Source organism: Eptatretus burgeri, chromosome 4 (assembly GCF_056783735.1).
Source record: "Eptatretus burgeri isolate ZD-2024b chromosome 4, Ebu_testis_v1, whole genome shotgun sequence".
Lineage (NCBI taxonomy): Eukaryota > Metazoa > Chordata > Myxini > Myxiniformes > Myxinidae > Eptatretus > Eptatretus burgeri.
In genome coordinates this window covers 48,908,149-48,932,826 of record NC_140964.1, presented here as the reverse complement: position 1 = coordinate 48,932,826, position 24,678 = coordinate 48,908,149, and the positions used below count along the sequence as shown (strand labels likewise).

The 24,678-nt window shown below is 42.4% G+C and overlaps 1 protein-coding gene and 1 long non-coding RNA gene across 7 annotated transcripts in view; one reads left to right on the top strand and one right to left on the bottom strand.

The window, feature by feature from the left end:
- Nucleotides 1-24,678, top strand: part of LOC147027994 (testis-specific expressed protein 55-like) — a 79,666-nt gene that overhangs the window by 8,535 nt on the left and 46,453 nt on the right. The window contains exon 1 of one of the 3 annotated variants that reach the window (XM_085877906.1): nt 19,820-20,516. The exons of 1 other annotated variant lie outside the window; for it this stretch is intronic. In XM_085877906.1, coding sequence (XP_085734032.1) covers nt 20,405-20,516 — 112 coding nt within the window. In that variant the 5' untranslated portion in view covers nt 19,820-20,404. Of the gene's footprint in view, nt 1-19,819; nt 20,517-24,678 lie in introns of those variants that run through there. One more of the 3 variants, XM_085877907.1, reaches the window with a different exon arrangement.
- LOC147027995 (uncharacterized) overlaps nt 657-24,678 on the bottom strand; it is a 30,980-nt gene continuing 6,958 nt past the window's right edge. Inside the window, exons 1-4 of one of the 4 annotated variants that reach the window (XR_015057371.1) lie at nt 2,873-3,026; nt 2,658-2,705; nt 1,022-1,145; nt 657-831 (exon numbers count right to left, since the gene is read on the bottom strand). This is a non-coding gene — a long non-coding RNA (uncharacterized LOC147027995). Of the gene's footprint in view, nt 832-1,021; nt 1,146-2,657; nt 2,706-2,872; nt 3,027-23,803; nt 23,979-24,170; nt 24,295-24,678 lie in introns of those variants that run through there. The other 3 variants (XR_015057369.1, XR_015057370.1, XR_015057372.1) reach the window with 3 other exon arrangements.

Here is a 24,678-nt window from a genome sequence, read left to right as displayed (position 1 = left end):
ATGTACTTGGGTAAATTTTTCTTTAATGTGAACATAATTTCCTCTGCAACCAAAGGTGAACAGAGGTTATGTTTTCACCCCTGTCTGTATCTTTCTTTGTCTGCCTGTCTGTGAGCAGCAGGGTGCGATTTTACAGGTGATGGGGGGTGTTTCCCTGATTCCCTGGTTTTTTAAATGTATGCATGGCATTGAATCGTTTGGATTTACAAAGCACGTCTATATCATCGGATGAGTGACGCGTCAAGGTGTGCGTCGTCCCTCAAATGGATGTTAATCTGGGTGTCCCGTCTGCCAGCATTAGGTGGTGCTTGGTAGATGTTACAAATCAGATCTTGTCCTTCATCAAGAGCAGACGAGTTATCTCTGACACCTGAACAAATACCAAATCCATACCTGCACTGCAGGTATCAAACGATCTGGTTTCGTTGGAGGTTTCTTTGTTTGCTATATTTGAGTGTAGTTGTGTGGACACCAGCTTCTGCACCATAAACTCACCTGAGCAGGTAGTTCGTATGTTTCATGTGAACTACTTCCTTCATGTAAGAAGATCAACCAAGTGCAGCATCACATCGGATGTGACTCGAACGATGTTTTACCCGATATTCGATGTTGTATTTTCACATCAATGAACCAAATCAAGACAGGAGACAGAGTCGTCACATGCTAATGTACTTTATTTGAATTTTTAATGCTTATATCCATTTCGGTCTCTTTCACCAAAACCACACATAAAACCCAAATGAAACACAAAAAGCATGATAGAATCCACAAAGCTTCACGGTTTTCATTTTTTCTGCCAGTCTGATTTGTTTTTAAAGGTGCTCACGAACTCTGCAAAAAAGAACAAAGATGGTGCATGCATGTGACCGATGCCATTTTAAATCGAGCATCTTTGCCTTCACATCACCATTCGGCTTTGCAGTCGAGTGAAGATTGTGAAATACTTGTTGAACATGTTACATCACACAATTGAACAACACATGATATGTGAATGTGCTTTTTCACTGAATGATTGACTCACCTTCCTTCGTTATAGATTGGTCACCATCTCTGTCCCAAATGTCCATCACATCTTGGCAGGAATTATCACTTAACTCTTTGAAATGGTTTTTTATCTCATCAATGGTTACCTTCCCATCGCCATCCTGAGGGCAGAGAATAATTGTTTAATTTTAATCCTTTTCACTGAATTCCCATCATTGTGTATCACAGAGAGTTATTTGTACATTACATGCATTTTATAATCTCTTTTTGGTCTGACTGTTCAATGCATCCACTTTACTAACGCATGTTACCCCATGGTTTGTCGCTGCAGCCTGCATGGCATGTCTTATACACGGACATATTTCACGATTATAATGTCATGGAATATTCAAATTCAGAGCAGGTAACCACTACATCTCTCATCAATGGCTTCTTGTACCACGTTTCATCCACCTGTATAGGTACAGGTTACGGCCAAAGCTGAGATTTGTTAAACAAAGTACACACTTGTCGAGCAAGTTGGTTCAAGTGAAAACACACAATGAGAAGAAAAAATAAAACTCGAAATTAAAACTGAAGGAAAAACCATTCCCTTTATGGACATTGTTGCTCTTTTTTTTATACATGGTCGAGGCTCATGGAAGAGCTCGAGCAGAACGGAATGGAGCAAAATTGAAAGGGGGAAACACCAACAGCAGAGTAGAAGTGAGAGTAAGATGAAGGGAAAAAGGGGAGAAGAACAAATTCTGGTGAACATGCTGCGTACAAGAGGAATGAAATACAGCAAGAAGCGGAAGGGGAAAGTGGGGAAGAAACAGAGAAATAACAAACGAACTGACAACTAACAAATGGAAATAGGGGAGGGAGAGGGGGAAAACACAATAACTCGGAAAAGAGTGTTTGGTCATTTGGAAAGGAAGAGATCAATTATGAAAGAATGATGATGAATGACATTTTTGAGATGGAAAAAGGGAATGGTTTTAAGGCAGAGTATATTGGGATGAGTTTAACTCTGGGCAAAATAAATTGTCAACGTCAACAAACACAAAAAGCAGTCCGACGGAAATGATTTGTGGTGTGATGGAGTGAAGGAAATTTAAAGCCGATAATCATGTTTTCCTCATGAATTTAAGTTGGTTTTTTTGCAGGTAACTCTTGAATATGCTTTAGACTTTGTGTTGTTTTACATGTATACATATATATATATATATATATATATATATATATATATATATATATATATATATATATATATATACTGTATATATATATTGTAAAAATATGTTAGGGTTCGAGTGAGTGAGTGTGTGTATATATTTTATATGTAAAAATTATATTATACATCAAAAATATATATTTATATATATATATATATATATATATATATTTATATATATATATATATATATATATATATATATATATATATATATATATATATATGTATATATATAGGTATGTATGCATACCATTAAATATATATTTTTTGTATATATGTATAGTATATTTTTTTATATATGTAATATAAACACACACACACACACTCACACTCACTAACCCTAACTCTAATGTATATTTTTATAATCTTTTATATCTATATATATATATTATACATATTCAAGGACAGAAGTAAGGATAAGCAGAAATAATTTCAATAAGACAATGAAACCAACCTTGTCCATCTCTTCGAAAAGGCTATGGAGTTCCTCCTGTTTACGATCCTGTTTCGCACAAAACAAGGAGGTTTTCAAAAAAAAAACGGTCATGTGTCATTGCACAAAGATCAGCAAACTTGGTTGTTTTTTAAAGAAAGTATCAACCGGGTACAGTACAAGGTGGCATCTGAGCAGGTTATGGAGTGATATAAAGGAGTTGCTTGCCCTCTTACCGACATAGTGCTTGTCCTGTAGATTTTTAAATTGGTGTCCGTGCGTCTTATCTTTGTCCTGAAGGATTTTGAATAGGCGTCTATGGGTCTTGTCTGCTCTGAGCTTCTTTATAAAGAGTGCCCTCCATTTGTCGGGTGTGGTGAATACTGTTCTTTTACTGTGTATTTCAGTTGTATTATTTTATTTATAGGTTTTTGAGAAAAGTGTATATATTTGCTCCAGGCGCAATACCTCTCCTTATTGGTGAGATCACCTTTCAGTTTCTTTTTTCATTCCTCCCAACGGAAACAATAATAATTCAAGAAACCTGTCATTATTACTGAATTGCACTTTGCCAACAATGTGCAGTAACATGTTCAGATACCCCCATCCAGCCTCCATCCTATCTGGAGACATTTTCCCCCCTTCTCCTCATTGGTCCTTTTATACAGATATACTGAACATTATTAATTTAACATCATCACTACACCGTCAACCAGGGAACCCTTTGTATGGATATTCAGAATACGGATCATGTAACCAGGACCAAGCAGGTGAAACTGATTAGGGAGGGAGTGGGGGCATTCTGCCCTCCTTTCCAAATATGGCCAACACCCCCACCCCCTAACCTTACTCTTCTCTTTTCTTGAGACATTGATCCCAACAGTTAGGGGTTGGCCACTCATATCTGCCTTCTCCATTCTCCTATATCCTTTGAATAATCTTCTCTCAATCCCTTGTTCTTCAAATCTCTTTCCACTGCATTCCTAAACCATAATCTCTGTCTTCCTCTTGCTATTTTCTCTCCAATTGGCTCATTCCATACTTTCTTGGCTGTTTCCTCATCCTCCTTTCTTCTCATCACGTGCCCAAACCACTGCAACCGAGCCTCCCTCTTGTTTTCTAAAATACAAGCGATGCCAGCTCTCTTGCTTATCTCCTTATTCCTCAATTGCTGTCTTTAGTGATTCTCTGAGAATCCACTGAAACATTTTCATGTATGTCCTCTCCGGCAACCAGTCTTCCCTTTATATTGAAGTCCATGTTTTTAGACCATGCATTATAACCGGCCTGAATCTTACCTTAAAATTTATTGGTGTCCTTCAATCACAGACGAGACAACACCACTAACCTCCTTCCTTCTGTAGAATACATTTTTGAGTCATTTATGTAACAAACAACATAAACAAATACAAACAAATACATATGTGCATGTGGAGGATCTGAACACAGACTTGCTCCAGATCTCTGAAATACATGGCGAATTTTAGTTCTTTATATAGTGTTCAGTGAAACACAGCTCTTTGTCATTTTAAACGCTGGTACGACAGATTGTCAGGTCGATGTATTTCCAGGTGGAAATCATTTTCAGCTTTTGTGCAGGAATCAGCCGAATTTTGAAGGTTTGTAGCATATATTTCAAGACCAGATGTGTAAAATCTCTCCCAGCACAGAATGACGTCAAAACTGTATTCCTTTGAGTACATTGATGGATCACACATGTATGGTATGGAAGGAGAAAAGTTCAATCCGATTCTTTGACAGACAAGGAAATTACATATAATATGAAGCAATCAGAGTTTCGTGAATACATCTGCAAATTTCATTCGACCAACATTCTAGTTGAGTTGCAATAACATTCTTCTATCAACCTTGCTGGTACCTTATATCTATCATTTTATAAAATCCCTTCGTAAGTAAAATACATTTAAATAATAGACAATTCTTTTGTACTGAATTCAGCCTATTTGAAAGGTCGGCCTGCTTATCATATCTTTACGAGAAAGGTCAATCATCTTTCAATACAAAGGAAAGAAATGATTATGTTAATTGGTTCACGAGTCAGTAAGTGACCACTATATTCGTTATGGGTGTCTGTCTGTCTGTCTGTCTGTCCCGAGCATTGCTCCTTGGGTTTCGATCTGATATTGATAAAATTAGGGTGCGAGGTTTGTATCATGATCTAATTGTGTTTTCCGGAGAATGGGTGTGCTGCGCCCATTATGGGCGGAGCCACGCCCAAAAAACGTGTTTTTAGGGAGTAGCCGGTTTCAAGTTACATCTTTTCCGAGGGGGTTTGTCGAATTTGGCAGGGGTTTCAGTATTTGGTTCGCCCAATGGCACCTGCATAGCCCCACCTTGCTCGATTTTTCATTTTCGTCCCAAGGTCAAGATCACAAGGTCACGAACTTTGAAAATGTCAAAAAAAAAAAAATTGAGCATCGAGCTCCTAGGGTTTTCAATTGTTTCGACGGAAAGTTGGTATGCAAGTAGTGCTCTTCGAGTACTACAATTTTCATCATTTACGTTTTTCCCGATTCCCGCCAGTTTCCCCGTGGCGTCCCCTCGAAGGTCAAAAAATATAAAAGGTCAACCGTGTACATTGTTCGTGAACCATCGCCGTCTCCAGACTAATTAAAATTAAAATAGATACATGTTCAAGCACATAGAACCATATCATATTTGAGTACATTTTCCATTTCAGATTTACTTCATTGATTTTAATATCAAGTTTTACGTCACAACATTTTGTTCTTGTTTTCATCACCCTCAAACACATTATGCTAATTTCGTAGAAATTGCATCAACACTTCTAATCCATGCTTCCTTCACTCTGTCCGAGTCTTCTGCTTCATAACCTCCCTCTTCCCTCATTTTGCTGATACAATTGGTATTTTAATTTGTCCACTTTTTTCAACTCTCCTCCTCTTTTATTTACAATCTTGACTCTCTCTGCTCCAGTCTTACTATTCATCATAACCTGTCTTTTTTCTTGCATATAACAAATTACAGCTTACAGATCTAAGTCTAAGTTGGACAGCTAAGTCACAGTACTGTGGAGGAAAAATAATTATATTCATGTATTCTCAATCACAATTGTTGCTGGTGCTTTATAAATTTTATTTTTGTACTAAAGTCGAATTGGCTGTCAGTAATGTTTCCCTTTTCCCAAGAGTCTTTTGACCTCCATGTTGACAAAAGGAATATCTCACTATGAAAAAGGTCTTGCTTGCTGCATAGAAACAGGGTGACCTGGTTGATAACACTGCAACTTTTGCCATGATTGTGTCATTCTCTCCCTCCCAAAGTGGACACGTATTGCAGTTTTGAGTTATTTTGCCTCATGCTTATCAGCTCATCCCAAGGTTGAATTGCAAAATGTCTCACCCTCCCATTCTTTGGAATGTCAAATTGTGTATAAGAGGAATTGCTTCAGGCTTCTGTTTCAATGAAGTCCATTCGAATGTATCAGTGAATCATTGAATGTTCTTCCTCCGTATATACGAAATTATAGATTCTCATTTTGTATGCTGATCCAACTTGTGGAAATTGAGTTCTTTTCCACCACAGTACTGTCTGTTGTTTGGTGGAATTCCCTAAATCCTTCATCAAGTTTCCGTAGGTGAAACTCATTCACAATATGGTGAAGTGTCTGATCTGGGTAACCACAGTCACATGCTGGGTTGTCTTTGAAATTCCATTTGTGAAGGTGTTGTGATGTCCTTGCATGAAGAGTATGGATCCTGTTGGCACAGACCACTGTTTCCCGAGGTAGTCGAAACCTGGAGGCTCTTTTGTCAGATCATTCACCAGGTCTTTGTTAGCAATGGTGTTGGCTGTACAGAGATTGTTCCACTTGACCTTTGTATTCAATCCCGCATCATTCAAAACATTTCCAGAGCCCCAGAAAAGTTTTTGTAACTTGTCACAGATTTGGGAGATTCTGCAGCTCTTCATGGATAGAAAGCTCTGGGTTGGCTTTGATGCACTTAAACTCTCTTAGCATTCTTACTTCGGGTGCACATCAGGGAGTGGAATGTTAGGCAGGACTGGGAGCCACTGCACAGTTGTTGTTTTCAGTGTACTGCCGATTATCTGCATCAGTGTTTTTAGGACAGTAAGGTGTGTTCACATCACCCCATCCATGGATTGGTTGGTTCCTGGAGTGTCCAAGTGGTTTGTCTGGCTGCTCCCTGCCCAAACAGGAGAACACTGATCCGCTGCACAATACACAGGAGCAATGCTAGCAGTGCAATGAGTGTGTGTACTTGATCTGCAGCTCGTGCCCACTAGTTTCTGGATGATATTTACCTTGGGCTTGATCTTCTTTGTGACCCATTTTAGGTGTTTGCGCAATGTGAGGCTGTGATCAAGTGTGACTCCAAGATACTTGGGGAACGGTTCGTTCTTGACTGGTTTGCCGTGAAAGGAAATCTGGAGTTTATTGTTCACCAGTCTGTTGCTGAGATGGAAAGCAGTAACTGTGGTCTTAATTGGGTTTGGATAGAGGTGCCAGTAGATGAAGTATTTCTGCATTACATATAAGTCCTGGAACAGGGTTCTGCTGAGATCTTCATGGTTGATTGCTTGGGTAGCAATGGCATATTAGTACAGGCATTTTAGCAGAAATATTTGGTCAACCTCCCACAAATTGCAACAAAAGCAAACTCAACAGATTTTGATTCCTGGATATGTCCTCAGTGAGAGAAAAAAGTCCTAAGGGATCCTCCGGGGGGAAAGTCCTGAAATCATGGAAATCCAATATGGCCGCCACCCGGCTTCGGGGAAAATGAGAAAATTGTAAAGATTGATATTTTAATATGTAAATATATATTTTTCTGCATTCTAATTGCTTCTAGTTATGATCAGTATATTGATATACAAGAATAATTATAAAAAAGTGAAATGTATTGAGTGTAAAATAAAAAATTATAGCTTTTTTGTCCAAAAATGTCAATTTTTTTGTCCCGAAAATTTTTTTTTAACCTGATACTGATTTTGGCTCCTGGACAAAAAAAAAAGAAACGCTGAAGACACAAGATGAAATCAAGTCTATGGCAATACAATATAATTATGTAAATCATTGAAACATGACAAAATTCACAATTCCACTCGGGGCAATCACATCTGCCTGACGAAGGTTTCGAAATGAAAATGAAAATTCGCATTAAACTCAGAAACTACATCCATTATAAACATACTGTACATGTTGAGAAAAATCAAGCGTATTAAAGTTAGAACTCGACAATGTCGTCGTCATCATCCTCATCATTGTCACATGGAGTGTTTGTGCAGCCAGAGCCCCTGCAGTTTCCACAAGCTGGAGTGCACTCAATGTTGTGCTTCTTGCATGTGCATGTCAAGGTGCTACATTCAGCCTGGCAGTTGCTCCTAATGACACGTAACATCTTTTCAGGAGCTGGAGCTATTGATGTCTGAAGTGGCACAAAACCCTCGTCACACTTCTGCCAACCCCAGTCTGTGGAAGAATTATGCAAGTCTGAGGTCTTGAAACGAATCAAAGACCACCTTCAGAAGCATGCCGAGTCTGCAAAGATATCTTCTAGAACTTCAGCGCTCTGGGTTCAGTATATGGACATGCTGGACATTCTACGCAAATACATCCGGGCAGAGCACACTGGGAACTGGGCACTACTTCTACAGGCCATCCAGGAAATGCTGCCTTACCTGGCAGCCTCAGGCCACAACCTGTATGCCAAATCTGCGAGGGTGTATCTGCAGTAGATGTCCAACCTCAAAACTCAACATCCCAATGTCCAACAACGTTTTGATGAGGGGTTCCATGTGGTTCGACAAAGTGATCGCCTGTGGGCAGGTCTTTCATCTGACCTGATCATCAAACAAGTTCTGATGAGAAGTTTGAAGACCAGCGGGGGGCTCACACGAGGGCGAGGAATGACAGAGCAACAACGGCTGGTATGGCTACTATCAATGCATGCCTGTGCAGAAATAAACCAGGCAATGCAGGAGCTCACAGGTGTGAACTACAACACTGGAGAGCAGAAGGGCATGACCAAGGCAAGACAATCTCGTGACTGGAAAGACACACTATCAGCTCTTCAGTATTTACAGGAACGGAATCCGTTCAGTAGTGATCCACGTCTGAGGAACATTGCCACTGGAGTTCATGCACACCCCATCGTCAACGTCGATACAGCACATGCTGTAGGAGCCAAAATATTGAAATCTATGGATGGGAAAACACCTGCTGAGTACACATTTAAGAGGAAAGACCAAGTTGTCACCCTCGGCATGAAGTCATCTGTCAAGATTGATGGAGAGCAAGTCCAGGTTGACCCACAATTCCTCTTCCAGAGACTGATCACTGTTGCACAGACAGCAGAAGGACTGGAGTCGGCCTTCAAATATGAACTGTGCAGCTATCCATCAGCCCTCTTTGATTCCTCTCTTCAGCTCCGAGAAGCACACAAGCCAGTCTTTGCTGATGCCATCTGGGATCTTCTTGGATCCGATGTCCCAGCCGATATCCCAAATGATGGGCAACAGTATGTTTTGGATGGCGGGGCACTTGTTCAATGCATTCCATGGTCTCATGGATCTACATACAGAGACATATGCCACCAGTACACTGATTATGTAACAAAGAAGTATGGAGATGCCATAGTCGTGTTTGATGGTTATGAGAGTACCAACACGAAGGACATGACACACCAGAGACGGTCTAAAGGGAATGCTGGCACTACTGTGACATTTACAGCTGACATGCATCTCACAATGAAGAAGGAACAGTTTCTTTCCAATAGTCAGAATAAACAGTGATTCATTTTTATGTTGAGTGAAGAGCTTCAGAAGAAGAACTGTGAGACACACCATGCCTCAGGGGATGCTGATCTCCTGATTGTACTGAAGGCCGTGCAGTCTGCTACTGTCACCAACACTGTGTTAGTTGGTGATGATACAGACCTCCTCATCCTCCTATGCTACCATGCAAGCTTAGAATCCCATGACCTCTTCTTTTGTCCCGAGCCAAAGAAGAACACGAAGAAGCCTCACATCTGGAACATCAAGGCAACAAGGAAAATGATTGGTACAGACATATGCAAGCACATACTGTTTCTACATGCAGTTCTTGGGTGCGACACGACATCTCGTCTTCATGGGATTGGAAAGGGAGCTTCTCTCAAAAAGTTCAAAGCAAACAACACATTCCGTGAGCAGGTCAAGGTTTTTGATACATATCCAGCTTCCGTATGTGATGTGGCAGATGCAGGAGAAAAAACATTGGTGATAATCTACAACGGAAAGTCAACTGACACCCTGGACACCCTCCAGTATAAGCGGTACTGGGACAAGGTGGCTTGGAGCTCCTCTCACGTGCAACCACAGATGCTACCACCAACATCAGAAGCAGCAAAGTATCAGAGCCTGCACGTGTATCTGCAAGTCCAAGAATGGAAGGGATGTGCAGATGAACTTCTTCCGACAGACTGGGGTTGGCAGAAGTGTGACGAGGGTTTTATGCCACTTCAGACATCAATAGCTCCAGCTCCTGAAAAGATGTTACGTGTCATTAGGTGAAACTGCCAGGCTGAATGTAGCACCATGAGATGCACATGCAAGAAGCACAACATTGAGTGCACTCCAGCTTATGGAAACTGCAGGGGCTCTGGCTGCACAAACACTTCATGTGACAATTATGAGGATGATGACGACGACATTGTCGAGTTCTAACTTTAATACGCTTGATTTTTCTCAACATGTATAGTAAGTTTATAATGGATGTAGTTTCTGAGTTTAATGCGAATTTTCATTTTCATTTCGAAACCTTCTTCAGGCAGATGTGATTGCCCCGAGTGGAATTGTGAATGTTGTCATGTTTCAATGATTTAAATAATTATATTGTATTGTCATAGACTTGATTTCATCTTGTGTCTTCAACATTTCTTTTTTTTTTTTTGGTCCAGGAGCCAAAATCAGTATCAGGTAAATATATATATTTTTGGGGACAAAAAATTGACATTTTTGGACAAAAAAGGTTTAATTTTTTTATTTTACACTCGATACATTTCACTTTTTTATAATTATTCTTGTATATCAATATACTGACCAAAACTAGAAATAATTAGAATGCAGAAAAACATATATTTACTCTAAAAATATCAATCTTTACAATTTTCTCATTTTCCCCAAAGCCAGGTGGTGGCCATATTGGATTTCCATGATTTCAGGACTTTCCCCCCTGAGGATCCCTTAGGACTTTTTTCTCTCACTGAGGACATATCCAGGAATCAAAATCTGTTGAGTTTGCTTTTGTTGCAATTTGTCGGAGGTCATCCGACATTTTGACTGTACTATCTGTGAAGGCAAACTTTCTGGGAGGGAGTACCACACATGTTGCTCACATACATAATATATTAAATAGGATTGGAACTAAGACAGATTCTTGGGGAACACCATCATCCAGAGTCCTTATGGAGCTTGTTTGCTGTGAAACATTATATCATCAATTTCTAAGCATAGAAGAAATAAGACATTGTGGCAGCTTTCAGCAGAAGCCCATTTTGCCATACCATACCATACATTAGTGTAACGCTTGTCTTGAGCGCTTGTTGGTAGCCAGCCTCAATGTGAGTGGTAATTGCAAGTACTTGTTCCACACAGCTCCTTCCAGGTCTGAAGCCAGCTTGTTCCTTGAGAAGGTTGGGCTCCACCAGTGAAGAAAGCCTGACCAGAAGTGCATGCTCAACCAACTTCTATGTCATACATAGCAGAGATATGGGCTGATAGTTACTTACATAGGAGCAGGGATATAGGCTGATAGCTAGATAGGTCAGCAGCAGGTTTCCCTGGCTTAATGATTGCAATGACTCAAGGATGATGGTATCACTCCAGTTGCGTGGATATTAGTGAAAAGAGAAGCCAACCAATCACATCAGTGACGTCCCAAGTTCTTCAAGAATTCAGCTTTGGTGGAGGAAAGGGCAGTGTCAATGTCAGCATTAATCCTCAATCCCTGCCTCTGCTATTATAATTAAGTCATCTACCAACTCGAGCTCCCACAGTTGTCTGTCTGATGTTGTCACTCAATATGTCAATCATCATCACAAAAAGGAAGTGACTTGGTGCAGAAGAATGGTGGAAACCAACCTCCACTCTAAATGTTGTTCGTCACAGTTAATTGTCCTGACACTAATACTGACTCCCTTGTTGGATCATTATATATCTCTCTAAGGAGAAGTGAATTCTTGCAGAAATTTTTCTGTAAGGCTCACTTAGTTGGGCCTGGATGGGTTTGCAGCATAGCGGCTGAAACCCGAATCCTATCCAGGTTCCTCCTGATGACTCCTCCATCTTTGCTCTTTACTTCTTCAGGTTCCTTCTTGGTCTTCTGTTTCATTACTTGGTTTACTTGGGTCCTCCTGAGAATTTTTCTAGAGCATTACTTGGTTCCTCCTGAGAACACAAAGGTAGCACAGCATGCACACGAGATTTTTTTGAATGTGCCTTATTTTCTATTAGTGAGATGGTTCAGGAGGGATTTGGGGCAGAAATGTGCACTTTGGGTTAAAAGCATGAAACTTCGTACATATATGCAGTTGCCCCTACTAATTATTTTTCAATGTGGATCAAAGTCAGCAGTGCCCCCTGGTGGCTGTTGCTGAAGGTTTTTCAAAATGGCTGCCCAGTTCATGTCAACGCCCATATCTTTTGAGCTGTACATCATATTAGCATGATTTTGGGAACGAAGTACTGTATATGGATTTAAAGTCAGCAATAACACAAGATAACAAAAAAGTAGATTAAGTATTTATTTAAATTTTAATTTTAATTAGGCATTTCGTCCCAACTAAAGGACTCATCAGGCTAATTTTTAGAACTATTATATTGTAGATCATAGTACCAGAACTGATGTTAATTTAACTACTTGCTCAATGAAATAAGGCTTAACATTTATGTATACATCATAAATTCAAAAATCAATTAGCATATATGCTTTAGTATGCACATGTAGTTAGTCTTGGAAACAGCTGCCTTCACAGTAGCAGAGAGCTGTGCAATGGAGACCGGCCTTGTAACACTTGCACAGACCCTTACATGCTTTTTTGCAGTTGCAATGTAACAGCTCATAGCATGCGTCTTGAGCTTGTCCAATAGTTATCCACTTTAGTTTCCATGAGCCATCCTTTTCAGTCCAGCCCCAGTCTGCAGGACTTGGAAGCCTGGGCTCCTTTTGCAGCACTTGTCCCCATACATGTCCTCCTTGGTAGACTGGTCTAAGCACATGCTGTTGGAGAGCTGCTTGTGTTGGTGAAATATTCTCCAAAGCTCTAGATTTTCTTGCAAAGAAATACAGCCTGGCCTCATTTACCTTGGACAATCCACATGTCCTGTCATACATAAGAGCAACATATTTCTCCAGCAAATCAAGTATGTTGTCAGGGATACTTGAAGGGGCATCTGCCAGTTGCAGGAATGCATCAGTGACATCTGGAAATACAGTTCATGCATCCCATGCTCTGCGTTTACCGATCCCTGCAAAGAATGAGGTGGTGTCACTACCAGTAAATGAATGAAACTTTGCTACTGCTGGACCTTTTGATGGACCCAATCCAGCAGCAATTTCATGTGATGCAATGTATCTGTGATGCTTCCCTGTACCAAATGATATCCATATTTCATTTGCTGGAACATTATGCAGGTTTGACACAATGAGCACCACCACATCTGTATCTGATGTTCTGACCATGATACTTTTCTGTCCTTCATGTGCAACATCCAGAAGATGCAATGCTATCCTCGTGTTTGCTTCCTCATGTGAGAAATGTTCAATGAGATTTTTGTCATCTCTCACTGGTGATGAAAGTACTTGATCATCATAAGTGCTGTAAACTTTTTTGCCTTGGAAATCAGTGCTTGTAATCTCTTTTTCCAGCATGTGAAAGAGCTTTGTTTTGTTCTCACTGACACGAAGAAAGCTTTGCCATTTAGTTGGCACCTTTGATGAAAGATCAATTCTCCTCCTTACTCCCTTTCCCCTCTTCTCTTTTGTTGCTCTCTTCAGGCTGTTTGGGTTGTAAACATCCCACACAATATCAAGTCTGTGCACAAGATTAAGGTAATGTTGGATATATGGCAGGAACACAGTCTTGGTGTAATCATCAAAAGTCTGGGAGGTTCCTGGTGACAACATTTGAACTCTGACTGCACCATCCAAAACTAGTGCAGTCACTTGTGGGATTGATTCTGGTGGTTCTGCTAAAGATTCAAGTACTATAAGTCCATCTGCTTTGTTGCCAGATCTCATGCTACCAGTCTCGGCAAGTGCTGGGGGCCATGGCTGATTTTCATGCTTGAAGTCTTCAAGATTTCCTTCTCTGGTTTGGCATGCAATATGTAATCTGGAAAACAATGTGCAGTCTTCCTTCATGGTTGCCACCACAGACTTCTGTTTCTGAAGTCTGTTTTTTTGTTGAAAACAACTGGAGTTTGTTCTTCTTCATTGATTGCTCATATTGCATTTTTCCCAGTTTGAATACATTTTCGACTGTCCTGTGGATATTGGAGTCCATAATGATCTTGGTATCCACTGTTAGCAGATCACCACTGTCTTCCTTGAATGGGTTTCCCAGCTCTTCAAATACATCCACAGGATATTTTCCTTCCTGGGCAAAGTTAGTTTGAACTGACATATGTATGGTATTGAGCATCAATGGCCATCAAATCCCCAGCAGCTACTTTTGCCATCAGCTGACTATCAGAAAGTTCTGTAGCATACTTCCTTACTTTGAATTTAATGTCAAATGAGGCAGCCTTATGAAGGCCATCATGTGCAGCAGGATTGTTGCAGAAGATGCACAGATCTGGTTGTTGATTCTCTGAACAGGATCTTCTTGTTTTCACAGGACTTTGCTCTGGTGATTCCACAGTTTTTCTCTTGTATGCTCTCTGAAACTTTTTATTCATAACTTTATTTTTGCACGACTTATGCCATGCTGCACTATTTTCTGTAATCTGTCTGCTAAGTTTGTGCATATATTTAAGTGTTGTCTATTCACACCATCAGGGATGGCATCAAGTTCCTTAAATTTCAGAAGATTTTCAGGAACATATTTGTACCCAGCACCAACATCCTTTCTTGTAGATTTTGCAGGACACTGCAATGGCTCTGAAGATTCTTTCTGGTAAAGTATACATAACTTCCAGTCAGTTGGATTGTTGGTCTCCTTGGAGGAGCTTGGCACCTCAATATCTACAATCTTGTATTTCTACATCTCTACTCTTCGACTTGATCTTTACTTTTCATTACCTGAAAGAAAAAAAAAATTAGAAAACACTAAGCTGCAAAACCAAAACAGTGTGTTATTTACAAAGCAATGCATAGATTGTAAGTTTTATTGTTTGGAATGACATTACTGACCTCAAATCTATACATTTAGAGACCAAGATGTTGATTCTAGGAAGTATAGTTCAAAACATATGGACGTACATATGAAATGGACAGCCATTTTGAAAAATCTTCAACAACAGCCACCAGGGGGTACTGCTGACCTGGATCCACATCCAAAAATAATCAGTAGGGGCAACTAGCCTGATGTTGGCTCAGTGGTTAGGGTGGTGGCTTGGGATCATAGGGTCCTGAGTTCAAGCCCCGTCAGCCACTGAATTAATACACCAGGGGGTGGTTGACTCAGCCTGTCATCCTTCGGAGGTCAGCAAAATGAGTACCAGTTCCAGTGTGTGTGTGTGTGTGTGTGTGTGTGTGTGTGTGTGTGTGTGTGTGTGTGTGTGTACTGGTAGAGGGGCACTGCATCAGCGACACAATCGCGCTTCAAGAAATGATAGCTACCCTGGCAGCTAAGCTGCTATATGACCACCAGTAGGGGCAACTACATAAATGTACCATGTTTTATGCTTTTAACCCAAAGTGCACAATTTTTGGCTTATCCACCCCACTATATCGTTTGGCATTTTCTGCAAGCCATGGAATGAATGTCCCTTCTTTTCTTTAGTTTGCCACATGGCACAAACCAAAAAAAGATGCATTTTCCCCAAGAATTAGTGTTTGGAAACATCAATGTTAACTTCTAAAGCAGCCAAAAGTCGCATTGACATGTATCCTAAGCTCGACTGTGAAGCACTTCCAGGAACATCTCAAATCTCCCGGGAACATGTCCCGTTCAAAACCATTATTTTTTTCACCCCCATGAACCACCACTCACCCCAACCGCCAAACCCACCTCCTTCCAAATTTGTAGTTTTTCCTTCCTGATGGTTGTTTTTTCCTTGTCCAGCCTCCTCTACTCCATATTCTTCCCCACACCCATTGTTTGTCGAAGTCTCCTACTATTTTGTCCTTCATCCCTAATCTTGGTGTCCCTTCCTCGTCCTGATCCATTCAAAGGTCGAGCTCTTCCACGAGCCTTGACTCTGCAGGCAAAAAAATTGAAGAAGCAGGTAGGAAAAGAGAATGACAGGAAAAGAGTTTAATATATATTCTACACGAACACAAGGGGTTTAAATACTAAGAGTGAGTGTTTTGTGTTCGCCCTGAGCGAGTGTTTCGTGCTCCATCACCCTGAGTGAGTGTTTTGAGTTCCATCGCCCTGAGTGAGTGTTTTGAGTTCCATCGCCCTGAGTGAGTGTTTTGAGTTCCATCGCCCTGAGTGAGTGTTTTGAGTTCCATCGCCCTGAATGAGCAGTTCGTACTCCATCACCCTGAGCAAGTCGTCCGTGCTCCATCACTCTGAGCGAGTGGTTTGACTCCATTGCGAGTGGATCTTTGGGATTGGGAATAGACGATTAGTACAGGTTAGCTGAACAAAGACAATAAGAGGGTTCAGGCACATACGAGGTGTGTTCAAAAATTATCCAACCTTAATTTTTCGTGCGTAAACAAATGAAGCTAGGGAGGCGTGGTTTAGTGCACGTATGTAGGCGATCCTAATCCGTATGCGTGGATATTTTCCCACCTGCAGAAGCTGTCAGTCGCCGACAGACCGCCAATGAGTGAGGAAGTGTAAGTGAGCGCTGTCAGATTTTCGTTTTTGACAAAATGACAGAAAATTTGAACAACGCTACTGCATCAAATTTTGTGTAAAGCTTGGCGATTCCCAAGTGGAAACGATCCGCAACATTCAACAGGCCTTCGGGAATGAAGCAATGGGCACCACACAGATAAAAGAGTGGTACAACCGCTTCAAAGATGGTCGCACATCAGTGGAAATTGAAGCACGTTCTGGTAGGCCCTCAACATTCCGAAATGAGATCGTCATTGACCAAGTGCTGATGCAGGATCGTCGAATCACGATCAGAGAACTTGCAGACGAGGCGGGCGTCAGCATTGGATCCGTTCATTCCATTGTGACTGAGGATTTGGGCTTAAGGAGAATCTCAGCGAAGTTCGTGCCAAAGCTGCTGACGATCGAGCAGAAGGAACTCTGTTTGGAGATCGCACAGGACATGCTGGAGACTGTGAACAGCGATCCCAACTTCTTCAACACAGTGATCACTGGCGACGAGACCACAGTGATCCGTCATTTTGTCAAAAACGAAAATCCGACAGCGCTCACTTCCACTTCCACACTCATCGGCGGTCTGTCGGCGACTGACAGCTTCTGCAGGCGGGAAAATATTCACGCATACGGATTAGGATCGCCTACATACGTGCACCAAACCACGCCTCCCTAGCTTCATTTGTTTACGCACGAAAAATTAAGGTTGGATAATTTTTGAACACACCTCGTATATTTAAAATAAATCAATAAATAATCTAAATCTAATTACTTTGTTACAACCGTAAGGGGGTGTGTATGGACAAGGACAGGCATAGACAACAGGATGTGGGGAGACCATAGGGTAGGACTGAACCCGTCTTCGGACCGGCCAATGCCACCATACTCCCACCACAATTACACGAGACCACACCGAGCCCAGCCAGCTTCGTATTCCGACATATTGCACCTTACCTGGTCTGCATTTGCCATGCCTTTGCTTTGATTCCACTTGCCATGCCTTGCCCATGCCTTTATTTGCCTTGACCTCACTTGACCTTGACCTTATATGTTGTTATTTCAACCCTTTTCATTTTCCCATGAAACAAATCAAAGCAGGCAGTGCACCCAGGCAGCCGCCTGTGAAAATCACAACTATGAGAAACTCTCCACCACTAGACTGTACGGAACGCACGTGGCACTCCCTTTCATTTGAATCTGCATCTAATAATTACATCTGTCTTGTTTTCTATCCTGATTTACATCCAACCCTTTCCTTCAATCCATGATAAAAAGCAAAAGCAGGCGCAAATGTATGATAATTGACACACGAGCAGTCCTGTGATAATCACCACCGCACTGTACGGGACACACATGGCGCACCTCTTAATTCGGGTCTGCGTGCTGATTTACAACAGTGTCTCACCATCGACTTTCACTCGCCACCTTGGACACCAATATCTCCCGCAAACGGCAGAGGTCATACCGTGCCTCCTCACACCTCTGCCTCGGTGCAATCACCACCAAGCAGAAGCGAGCTGCACAGCCTAGACTGCTTGGGTCGCATGGCATGTGGACGGTACAAGCGTGTTGACAAGCGCCAACCGCAGCTCGCCGGGGGGTGCCCGAACGGGCAGGCGGGACCGGCGCAACCCTCGACCAGTCGCTGGAGCATTGTCTGGGAGTTCGGTGCAAGGCGATTCATGTTGCAGTGTTCGGTGCAAGGCGATTCCGCAGCTTGGCCATGTCGCGCTGGATGTATGAATGGGACCACTTCCGGCCGTAGGAGCCTGGTAGGGTGGGACCGGGGCCCAATAGGAGTATGAGACCCAACCCAATTGTGTGCTCCAATAGGAGCGCACAATTCGGATGACAAAACATTGCTTCAGGTCGTCACCACACCCTACAACACGGGGCTTATAAAAGGTGCATCGTGAAGCCGCACTCACTCACTCAACCTTTGCCTCGCCTGCTCACTCCACCTGCCTTGCCTGCCCTCCGCCCATACTCGAACTTTGCCTCGTCTGCTGACTCCACCTGCCTCGCCTGCCATCTGCCCACTCTGCCCACCTTCCTCGTCTGTTGACTCCGCCCACTCTGCCTGATTTGCCTGCCTGCTCCACCAACTTTCTGGACCAGTCCGGAGCACGTGCTTCCACGAGCCCCGGCACAAGTGATTAGCAGGAGACAACACGCCAACTCTCAAGGTGGGCTCGTTCAGCAGAGCGTCCCCCAAAGCATATTGGGTAGCGCGATTGGCTGACCGCGGAAGGTATTGTGAGGCCGTTGGCCCTCATCTGCTCTCCTTTCTTCTGATTATCTCATCTTCACCGTGTGTGTGTGTGTGTGTGTGTGTGTGTGTGTGTGTGTGTGTGTGTGTGTGTGTGTGTGTGTGTGTGTGTGTGTGTGTGTAATGGCACCTGTCCTAGCTTAAGTTAAGAGTGTAGAAGTTATATCTGAATAAGTCTGCACTATGTCTGCTTTCGTAAGTTGCTTGCTTTTTGTCGCACCCCTCAAATTCCTTGCTATCCCTGCTGTACATAACAATAAACCTCATTTACTGTGCCACTTACCTTTCCTCCCTTGATTGTAAGTGAATGCTTGTATAGAAATGTTCCCAGCTCATTTTCATCTTTTCCTTCATTGGTCCAGCATGCTCAGTATCCTAGCCAAGCTGGGACGTTATCTCCCAATGATCCGTTCTTATCGCGGGTAAGTTCCTTGGCAGTTATGCTCAGCTGCATCTGATCCGGTAAGGTGATCCGGTTTGAACAAGGCATAATGAGGGCGTGTCCCCCGGTAATTAAATCACGTGACCATTTTAGGGAACCGGTTTCTATTAGATGGTGGATCCTAAGTCATGTGGTTGAGCTATTGGCGTTCACCGTCGATTAGCAACCCGCTGCATCACGGAGTTATCCGTATGTGACGGCCTGCGATTCCGGAGAGTCTGGTGGGAACCCGAGGTAGCTTCCCACCTCCCCCCTCCCCCCGTGGTCATCTCGCCTGACTCCGGGTCCACAACAATATACACATATATGTATATGTATATATATATATATATATATATATATATATATATATATATATATGGATATTATGTATATATATATATATATATATATATATATATATATATATATATATATATATATATATATTATGTATATATTAGTATGAATTTGGAAACCATGCGCACTCAACATTCAGGTCCCAAAGTTAGTTCTGTCGGTAAGTACGTGTGTCGTCAGGACCCCATGCTTTTCTTTAGTGGGAGGCTCGAAAATATGCTGTGACGTCTTTAGTTAGGTTATTATATCCAACGAGCCATCGAATGATCCATCCCCCATCACGATGCACTACCCCCCCCCCCCCCCCGCTGTCTACAAGCACTCTGACTTGTCAGGGCAGGGTCTTGTAGCCGTTCCTTGCCGCTCCCACCAACGCTCCTTCCACAAACGTTTTAACTCTTGCACCAACGCAACATGGATACTGTTATTCTTCGAGAGCGGAGCCACGTGGAGAATGTGGGGTCTACGAACAGGGGCCACGGCTCCGCCCTGGTGGGGTGCGGCCGTGGGCTAATGAGAGACGGACAGTGAGATGATTCTCGCCAAGGCCCCTCCTCGTGTGGGAGGAGATATATATCTCGGAGACTCGGAGGGTTGTCGTTGGCGCTGGTGATGTCTGAGAGCAGAGCAGTGCGAGAGCTGTGTGTGTTTCACGAGGGAGGCAGATAAAGATCCCCGAGCACGTTCTGAGAAGAGGTACTAGAGTTCTGGAGTGGTCACGTTCATCATGGTGGCTGTTACACGGAGGGGAGTTCTGTGGACCTCGACCATTCACCACCTGAGCTCCGCCATGAACCACGAGTCCCCACGTGTGACTGGGACCAGGCCGACGACCATTGGTAGGTGCTTTGTTTTCCAAGTATTTCAGGCCATGCTGCGTGGTTTGTTCCAACCCGAGCGTTGAAATCACCAAGGAGGACAATTTTGTCATCCTTTGGGATTTGACGTAGCAATTCATAGAGCTGATTATAAAAAGCTTCCTTCATGACATCATCATTTGTCATGGTGGGGGCATACGCACTGATGATAGTTGCACTTCTGTTTTTGCTGATTGGGAGTCTAACGGACATCAACTGCTTACTTATTGCTTCCGGTACGCTTGACAGGTTCTTCACAATCGTAGATCTTATGGCAAAAGCGACCCCGTGCATCCGTTTTTCTGTTGATGGCAAACCGCTCCAGTAAAAAGCATAACCGGATGTATTTTCACAGATTTGACCAGTGTCTGCAAGTCGGGTTTCACTCAGTGCTGCAATATCGATACCATATCTATCAAGTTCCATTCCGATAATAGCAGTTCTCCGTTCCACAGTTCGTTCGCTTTGGAGCGTTCGAATATTCCAAGCTGCAAAAGTCATAATTTTCCATTTAGTTTCTATTTTCCTTGTATTTCGACCGCAATAAGAGATAACCCGTCAGCCGCGGTTTGCCAACCGGGTTCAATGGAACAAACAATTTTTGGGACACCTTTTCTAGTCCTGTCCCCGGATTGGGGAGAGCAGTGTCCTCACTAAATAGGGCTGATCTGTCGCCTGAGGTGCTGCCTTATTGCTCCATGGTAAGCAGAACGACCAATATCCCAGACCACCAACGTATGGGGTTGTGATTACGACTTGGACGATATCCATTGCCTGACGCTTCACCATGCCCCCATTGCCGTAGGACTTTTTCCGGTTGAATTCGACATCTGTTTCAATCACATCAATTTCGTTCTGTCCGTATTCTTGTTGCGTTACATTCATGCAAACAGAGAACCAATTCCTGCGCAGTGTATTGATTAAAGTGGTGTAGGGTTGCGCACGTCCTACCACACTCACTCAGCTTCGAAATCCCTGTCTGGTGGCAAGCATAGCGAGACGACCAGGGAACGTTTCAGCTGCAGTGGATGACCGTCGTGCAAGTAACTGCTGCACGAACGCTCTCTGTCTGGGCTCTCCACAAAGCCTTTTTGCAGCACCCAATAGATACCGCGAGATTTGTTTGCAGTGGATGGCCGGTTTTGCCTCACGTTGGGTCTTACCACCCTTTGACAGGTCTTATTTTTTAGTCCTGCGGGGTGTCCACTTACCCACCTCACCAGGTAAGCCTGGTGGGGGAGCCGGTTTAGTCGCCGACCACCCGACCATGAGCAGGTAGTACCAGATTACATGGTTACCAATAGCAGGATATAAATCCCGACCTGACCAGCCAATTGTGGAAAACACAATAACTTGGAAAAAGAGAGTGTTTGGTCATATACATATATAGGGTGTCCCAAAAAAATATACAACTTTTAAAATGCTTCGTTTCATCCTTAAAAAGCAGTAATTTTGTCACTAATGCTTCATTTCTTGTTGCAGAGACCCTGAAGATTATTTTGATACCAAGCAAGCACTAGAAAAATGCCAAAACTGACCATTCAACAACAAATGAAAATTGGTGAACTTTGGCACCAGACGAAAAATGTCATACAGGTGCAACGTCTTTACTCGAGACATTTCGGAATCCACTTGCGCCATGCACCAAACTTTTGGACAATAAAGTGCACCATCACAAAGTTTACCAATGTGGGAACCATCTGTGACCTTCACAAGGGTCACCGTGGTCGGTAGAGGACAGGTCGTAGTGAATAAAATGTGGAAATGGTGAGACAGGCGGTCGTTCAGAGTCCAAAAAAATCGATTTGACAACTTTCTGCCGAGACAAATATTTAATTCATAAAAGCACCGTTCAGAGGATCCTTCGCCAAGACATTCATGCCTTTCCATACAAAATTCAAACAGAAACGGTGCTTACTGATCAACAGAAACGCAAACGACTAGACTTTGCAAATTGGTTCTCAGGAAAGTTGGAGAAACATGCAGACTTCCTCAAAAAACTTCACATGATGGACAAATGCCATGCTGACTTGTCCGGGGAGGTAAACAAGCAAAACTTTCGGTACTGGAGAACTGAAAATCCTGGTAATGCATCAAATGAACTGGTGCCTCGATCTGTTCTCAAAGTCACCATGTGAGTGGCGGTTGGTTGGTATGGGATAATTGGTCCATACTTCTTTGACGATGACCAGGGACGCACTTGCATGGGAAACCAGAGGAACTATCGTGAAATGATTCAGGAATTCTATCTGCCTGAGCTACGTACTCAGGCCCGTAGGAGAAACAACCAAATCCAGATGAGAACCCAGTGGTTCCAGCAGGATGTGGCACCGCCCCATACAGCCAGGGAAACAAGGCGTTTTCTCAACCAACATTTTGAGGGCTGCTTTATCTCCATATACGAAGACGTTGAGTGGCCACCGTATTCCCCTGACCTTACTCCTCCAGACTTCTTCTTGTGGGGGTATCTCAAGGACAGGATCTATGGAAACCCTAGGCCTCAGACTCTTGATCAGCTGAAGGAAAACATCCACCGAGAAATCAAGAACATTCCTCAGGAAACGTTTCCCAAAGTGATGGAGAATATGACAACGCGTTTGCAGGCAGTGATCGGACAACGTGGAGCCTACGTCGAACATGTGATCTAAAAGAAAACGACGATTCTATACCAAAATTTAAATTTTGGTGGCAATTTTGACATTAGTACAATAAACTTCAGCCTTTCAGCTTTCTATATCTTGAAAAAATATATATGTTAGGACCATCCTCTTTGCAGATGAGGAGTTGTATATTTTTTTGGGACACCCTGTATGTATGTATATATATATATATATATATATATATATATATATATATATATATATATATATATATATATATATATATGTATATATATATATATATGTATATGTATATATATATATATGTATATATATATATATATGTATATATATATATATATGAGTTATCTCCGGCATGCTGATCAAATAAGAAATCCATACCTGGACTGCAGATATCAGATGATCTGGTTTTGTTGGAGGTTTCTTTGTTTGCTATATTTGAGTGTGGTTGTTGTGTGGACACCAGCTTCTGCACTATAAACTCACCTGAGCAGGTAGTTTGTATGTTTCATGTGAACTACCTCCTTCATTTAAGAAGATCAACCAAGTGCAGAATCGCATCGGATGTGATTCGAACGATGTTTCACCCAATATTTCAATATTGTAATTTCACATCAATGAAGCAAATAAAGACAGGAGACAGAGTCGTCACATGCGAATGAACTTTATTTGAATTGGTAATGCTTATATCCTTTTAGGTCTCTTTCACCAAAACGAAACATAAAACCCCAATGAAACGCAAAAAGCATCAATGAATCCACATTGCTTCAGGGTTTTCATTTTTTCTGTCCGTGTGATTTATTTTTGAAGCAGCTCAGGAACTCTGCAAAAAAGAACAAAGATTGTGCCTGTATGTGAACGATGCCATTTTAAATCGAGCATCTTTGCCTACACGTCACCATTCGGCTTTGCAGTCGAGTGAAGATTGTGAAATAGTTGTTGAGCATGTTACATCACACAATTGAACAGCACATAATGTGTGTGTATATGCGTATACACTGTTTGATAGACTCACCTTGCTTCGTTATAGTTTGATCACCATCTTTGTCCCAAATATCCATCATATCTTGGCAGGACTTATCACTTAAATCTTCGAAATGTTTTTTTATCTCATCAATGGTTACTTTCCCATTCTTGTTCTGAGGGCAGAGAATATTGTTTAATTACAGCGCGTACGCTGTATACAAATGCACCGAGTTTGAAATGTCCCCGGCGTCGTCTACCACGTCTCCGGTGGGTCCGGTGTCCCCCCGTCCCCCCCCCCACGTGCCTCAAGACAGCCAATGACGGCCGTCCGGTAGATGCAGTGCGTAACCTCGACGGAAATGGCGACAATTGATGGAAATATCCGAGTATTTCAATGGAAATTTGTGAAACTAATGTGTTATATATGTGAAAACCATTTAATTTATTGCTTGACGGAAAAAAACGAAGAAATGCTCCCCCCCCCATATACGAACGAACGAAAGACGTCACTTCCGCCCACCATCGCATTTCGCACCGATCGCCGAATGCTGAAAGCT